Genomic DNA, 6,680 nt, shown 5'->3' on the forward strand with positions numbered 1-6,680 from the left:
TTCTGTGTCTGTGTGTGTGTGTGTGTGTGTGTGTGTGTGGGTGTTATCCGCTCCTTGTGCTCGACAGTGTTGCCTACTTACCACGCACCTGACGAGCTGATCAGAGCGGTCACAGGTGTAGCTCGTCTGCACTGCCTATATCTGGCTGGCGTTTCTGTGGCGTGTTGTCAGATCGTTGTTGCTCATGTCTTGTCTGGTTCTCTGTCAGACCTTCTAGTTCCTGAGTTGATTCCCGCCTGTTATCTGGTTCCTGGAGGGTTTAGACTGCTCGGATTATTCGCTGCCTGAGCTGAGACTCTGCACTGCAGGGTTACCTGCACGTCTACTATTGATGTAGTTGGAGTTGTCTAATAAAAACTACCTTTTCACTCGCAATTGGATCTTGTATTTCTGTTTCATGACACAGGTAGGGTCGGGAAATGTTGAGACTGTCGAGTTCCGACGCCCCTCCGTGCAGGCGCAGCACAGCAGTGTAGCACACATTGATCGGCACATGCGCATCAAGCAGAGAGGCGCAGAAGTGAAGCCCTCCCTCCCTTTCCAATTGTGTTTGTCTTGGTGTGGAAGTGAGTGGTGATGAACAAAAGACTAAAAGCTACCTATTTATTTAAATAAATTTAGAAAAGTGTTACTTAAAAGGCTAATAAAGTACATTTATTTAAAGGTGATTTGTGTAATTTAATGGGAATGCTTTCTTTTATCCCAGCTTCAAGTTGGTAGACAATTAAGTAAGCCATTAATTTAATTTAATTTAACTAAAAACTTGGGCTCTGTGGCACTTTAAAGTTTAAAGTCAAAACTGACTTTTTTTTTATGGAATATTGTGCCCTTGAAATCTTTAAACAAAAACACTAACAATTACATTTGGTGACACTAGTGGTACATTACGCACTTCACCTTTAAGTAAAGTAAAATCTTTATATCTTCCATTAAAAGTTTTACATGATGTCAGTGTTTAATGCTTTACCTTCATGAACGCATTTGATAAACCCTCTTCTTCCCCCATTTCTGTTTATAATACACAACATTAATTTAAAAAAGAAATAGTTTGGCTAAACAATTTGACCTCTGTGAAACAGGTGGCACACAAATGTCCTCCTCACATTATTACATCTACAGAGATTCAAGGTTTGAGTCCATCTCCAACATAATTGCCACTAGGTGGAGTCATCAGAGCCGCCAGTATCCTGAAATGATGACAAAATAGTGGAAAATTGTTGTTTGTAAATTGAACATTTGCACTATACATTTAAAGACACCTTGAAATCGTATTAAAAATCAAATGAACTGTTGAGGAATTAATATAATATGGCTTTAACATGTATGCATGCATACATACAATCGGCTCATGAGATCTAACGGCTGCTGCATATTTTTGATATGCACCAATTATGCAATCTTTCCTGCAGACAAACAAAACAAAGATTGAGAAAACATGTTTGAATGTTGAATTGTCACTTATATACAGTGCCCTCCACTAACATTGGCCCCCTTTGTAAATATGAGCAAAGGCAGCTGTGAAAATAAATCTGCATCATTTATCTTTTTGAACTTTTATTCAAAAAATTCAAAATTAGTGCAGGTCACTGTATTAGTGTCCAGTATCACTTACTTGCATGAGATTCCTCCATTAGGTGGGAGGCCGGGAATATTTTCAGACGCCAGGAATTTCATCACATAGAGCAGGTCAGGTTCCTCATCTTTAGATCTGATCACGTTAATGATCTCTGAGTAACATGAAAAAAAAAATACACTTTTATATACAAAATCTGACATTTAGAGAGATATTTCATCTAATCTAAAAAAAATTTTTATTGCATCTTTATTATATAGTTTAAAACCTTTTATATCAAATGAATTGGTGAAATTACCTGCCACTTTTTGCTCAATGACGCGCTCTAACTCTGCCTCCTGTTGCAGTGCCTCTGGTGTCACTTTGGGGGCGCCGTCAAAGCAAATAATGGTAATGCTGATGTTGTCTAAACTTCCCTGCAAGATAAGAATTTAAAATTCTGCTCACAAAAAACAGCAAAATAAATAAATTAGAGTAAATCAATGTACCTCACTATCACATAAAAATATTGAATTAAAGAGGTCATATGACGTTGCTAAAAAGAACATTGTGTATTTGGTGTAATGCAAAGTGTTTATGCGGTTTAAGGTTCAAAAAACACATTATTTTCCGCATAATGTACATTATTGGTAAATTTAAGTTAAAACCGTAAAACCTAAAACGTTGCTACCGTATTTTTTACGGTAAAATTCCGGCAACCGCAGCTGCCGTTTTTTTTACCGTATATTTTACGGAATTTTTTTTACAGTGTATGGCCTGTGGCCAAACCAATAGGATCCTCTCACTGCTGTTACCAACCTTATAGAGGCAGAGGTCAATGACCTGTGTGCAGATCTCCCTCAGATCATCACAGACCTGCAGACGGTTGCGCACAAATCCACACAGCTCCTCATTACCGATGGCGTCCCAGACGCCATCACACGCTACCACCAGGAACTCATCTTCTGGGCTTCGCTCCAGCTCATACACCTCTGGTTCAGGAGACACCAGCTGTTCGGTCTGAGTCCTCCATTCCACCTCCTTAAAGTTGAAGTCGCCAAGAGCGCGGGACACGGCCAGCGAGCCGTTGATACGCTGCAGGGTGACAGAGCCGCCAGCGTTCTGGATGCGCTCTTTCTCACGTGGGTTGACAGGTTTGTGGTCCTCTGTGTAGAAGACCACCTGGCCATCGCGGCAAAGGAAGGTCCGTGAATCACCACAGTTGATGAAGTAGATGTTTCGTGGAGAGATCATAACAGCGGCTGCTGTCGATCCACTGTGGTCCCAGCTCTCATTGCGGGCCAGGGTGTGCATGTGACGGTCTATGTTAAGGAAGCCATCTCTGATGCCGTCTTTGACCTGGTCTACATCCTCATCCACCGTCACACAGCCTGATTAAACAATCACATAACAGGGTCAAGCACAGTGACATAAGGCCTTTCTATCTGCCCAGAAACCTGCCTTTCAACCTACTTGAGTAACATTTCCATTACTTCAGATTAATACATTACCTCAGAGGGTTTTTTGAATCCCTTTTTAAAAATATAAAGGCAGCTGCTTTTTTATATATTGTATATATAAAGACTTATTTATTCAGTGAAAGACAAATATATTATAGTTCTAAATATGTGTAAAATATTATCTGAAATCTTATCATTCAATAGAACAAAATTATTTGTGATTGATCCCATAATTTCAAAATAAAGTGCTAAGAAATCTGAATGAAACTATAACAAATAACTTATTGACTATGTATTATTATTACTTTTTATTTAATTTATTTTCTTTTTTACAGTTATATACTTTTTACACTTTTTCATTGACCTTTTTTCCATGGACCCCAATCTGTTAAACCTTATATTACATTTTGAAGAATGTCTTCTTCACTGACTTCTATAGTATTTTTTTTTCCAAGTCAATGGCTACTGTCGACATTTTGGTTGCCAACATTCTTCAAAATATCATCTTTTGTGTTCATCAGCTGAAAGAAATTCTTACAAGTTTGGAACTTGAGAATGAGTAAATGGATTTTCATTTTTTGGTGAACTATCCTTTATGACCTATGACCTTTAAAGCTTTTTTAAAAGTATCTTTAATACAAATGTATTTTGTCTTACTGCACTGCAGATTTTTCGCATTTTAAATTTAAGTTAAAAATATTGGTTACACTTTATTTGTAAATACACAAATAAGCAGGGGTGTGAAGTAACGAATTACAAATACTCACGTTACAGAGTAACAGGTATTACCATGTACTTACTATAGGGTTAGGGTTTGGCTGTACAATAATTATGCATAATTTACTGTTAATAAGTATAGGTAGGTATTACAAAAATATCTAGAAAAAGTAAATGTATCATTTTAAATCATTTTAGTCGACAAGTCAAAAAAGTCTAATAAAAAACTAATTTTAATAAAAATATACAAATTAAAAAGTCATTTTTAGCAGTTTATATATAAAACACCATCCTGACATGAGCAATACCTCACAGCTCTTTTTAGTTTGCCAATAAGCAACCACCTGCAGCAGTTTGAAGCAAGAAACTGACTAACAACACACTAGCAACCACCTAGAACACCAGCAAATTATTGTGCTTAGCAAATATTGTGGTTGCAGTAATAACTTAGTCTTTAAATTTAAAAATCTAGTTTACATTTTGAAATTGCTGACATTTAAAAGCACAACATCACTAACTGTATGCATATACAAATTCCATCATTTTCTCTTCAAGTTTGGTAATCTGCATATAATCGGTGAGTACCTGTGTCGAGAATAAAATCCAGCAGGTGTCTGGAGCAGTAATGAGCCACCATTCTCCCCGCATGTCCATCGTACACGGCAAAATAGCTCCAGTCTGGCAAGCCATCGGCCATCTCTGGCATGCAGGTGTGGGAATCCTCCATCTGGGCTCGCCAACCCTGCATACTGGCCATGCCGTAGTTAATGCCCCATTTCGACCCGCCTTCTGCTGTATCTTTCTCCAAAATGGGCCTTTCTAGGTAGGGTCTGCCCATATCCTCTTCATTTTCAAAGTACTCATCATCAGCTCCCGGCTCCCGTCGGCCACCCTTGAAAAAGAAGGTCACCAACTTCTCGGTTTCCTTCACCAGCTGCCTCAGGAATGAGGGCACCTCCATGTTGCTGGCTCGCCTGGCGGTTCTCATGGCCACCCGGATCCTCCGCTTCAGTCTGCTACTGTTCCTCAAACTCCTCTTTCTGGTCCTCCGAAGCCGATCCAGTGCCTCCCGTTGAGTTGGAGTGGACTATTGCTGGACAAACAGTGTTAATGCATGCAATTAGTTTGGTGTCCTAAATACGTTTGAGCACGCTTCTGCTGTTCCCAAGGAAATCCATTGGACTGTTCTAATGATATGAAGTCTTATGAATTCTGGGTGTGTTTATTACTTTTGCCAAGCCTTGTCCTTTCACTTGCCAAGTTCTGATTGGCTAATCTATTTATGTTCACTCATCCTCAGACAGTGTTCTGTCTTTCCTTTCATCTGTACACCCTCATGTAATCCCTACTTCGTAATGTGTCTGGATTAGTTAGTGTCCACACATGCACTTGATGAACTACACAGTGTTTCATAATGAGCATCCAAACAGGACGGATTTAAATATCATGTGCAATATTGACAATGAGCCTTTGCTGGGATGTGTTCTGGGTTTGGATTTTGACAGTATATATGTGAAATATATCTTATACGATATAGTACAATTATTGTTTAATACAAACTGATAGTGATTCAAAACCCACTTTTCATACCTGTTCATACCTGCCATGGGCTTATCCAGATATTTAGATTTAATTTCGATCTTCTAAATGCCTAATCGCCAATGAGAACCACATGTTGTCACAAACACTCCTAATTCACTGTAAGTAAACATTGCGTTTCACTACTATAAATTGTTTGAAAGAGTAAAACAGTCTGGATGGTTGAATAGCCAGTTAGCATATCTCTTCACTCTTCAGGTAATTGTCTTTATGAATAGTACGAACTGTCCTCCTAAGGAAGGCCCAGTTCTTGGAAGGCTTGCAGATTACCTGTATTTAAGTAGTGTAGGTGTGTGACGTTTGGATTTGAGCCATTCATGCACAATGAGTGATTAAAGTGAGCAAGGGCATTACACGACCCTGACATTCAAACCTGCATAATAACAATTACATAAGAGGCACACTCACTTTTTTTTAGAGATTCCCTTTTTTGTGTTTGTACATGTTACCATTACACTTTTTATATAATAATGTTTACTTGAGTGTAAGCTATGATTTCACAATTACATGAATGAGTACATATGCTCTCAGAAAAAAAAAGACAAAAGCTGTCACTGGGGCGGTACCTTTGCAAAAGGTAAACCTTTGTACCTGTAAAGAGTCTATAATGGTACTGTAAAAGTGCAAATTAGTATCTAAAGTTTACATATTAGTATCTAAATGTACAAAGGTGTACCTTCTGAAAAAGTACAACCCCAGTGAGAGTTTTTTGTGTATACACAGCTATTGATGGACTAATGCTTACCGAAGCGATAAAGAACACAATCATATATTATGATTATGAATTCACAATTACAATGAATTACTCAGCTATTGCCTTTTTTTTTTTTGCTGCATTTATACTCCTTACACTAATGGATATCTTAATATGTTTAATCATCATTTCATGTTTACACAATTTAATATTTATAACGTTGATTTCTGGTCCATCGTGCCCAGGGTTGGGCAAAGATACATCAAAATGTATTTTAAAATAAAATACCAAATACCTTCATTTTAAGTGTATCAAAATAAACTACAAAATACAGCAGCCACACCATGAGAAAGCGGGTTATTGCGTTTACATGCTGTGCGAAATCAGAGTAAGAGGCAAAAAACTTCCTGTTGCGACCGGTTTATGCTCACGCCGTTTATGACCTTACTCCGATAAAAGAAAACGGGTTACCGCGTTTATTTGACCAAGTGCGTTTTCGACTTATTAAGCATAATCGGCTTCAGAACATGCATGTAAATGCGCTCATTGGGATCTCGCAAAGGAACGAAACTGACTGCAATTGAGATCTCCTAAAGGATTTTACGAGTATATGCTTATTCTGTGCAATATATACTTTTTTGTGTCAACTCAATTTTTT

At 38.1% G+C, this 6,680-nt stretch overlaps 1 protein-coding gene across 1 annotated transcript; it reads right to left on the reverse strand.

Moving 5' to 3' along the window:
- Nucleotides 1–837: 837 nt before the first annotated feature.
- Nucleotides 838–4,977, reverse strand: ppm1na (protein phosphatase, Mg2+/Mn2+ dependent, 1Na (putative)). The gene is made up of 6 exons (XM_016534073.1): nucleotides 4,315–4,977; nucleotides 2,372–2,943; nucleotides 1,872–1,989; nucleotides 1,613–1,727; nucleotides 1,340–1,403; nucleotides 838–1,187 (listed from the first exon to the last, which is right to left on the reverse strand). The coding sequence occupies exons 1-6, from the start codon at nucleotides 4,715–4,717 to the stop codon at nucleotides 1,158–1,160; spliced, it is 1,302 nt and encodes a 433-aa protein (XP_016389559.1). The 5' UTR covers nucleotides 4,718–4,977; the 3' UTR covers nucleotides 838–1,157.
- Between the last annotated feature and the right edge of the window lie 1,703 nt (nucleotides 4,978–6,680).

The sequence above is a fragment of the Sinocyclocheilus rhinocerous genome, unplaced genomic scaffold (genome assembly GCF_001515625.1).
Source record: "Sinocyclocheilus rhinocerous isolate Xijiao unplaced genomic scaffold, SAMN03320098_v1.1 scaffold996, whole genome shotgun sequence".
Classification (NCBI taxonomy): Eukaryota; Metazoa; Chordata; class Actinopteri; order Cypriniformes; family Cyprinidae; genus Sinocyclocheilus; species Sinocyclocheilus rhinocerous.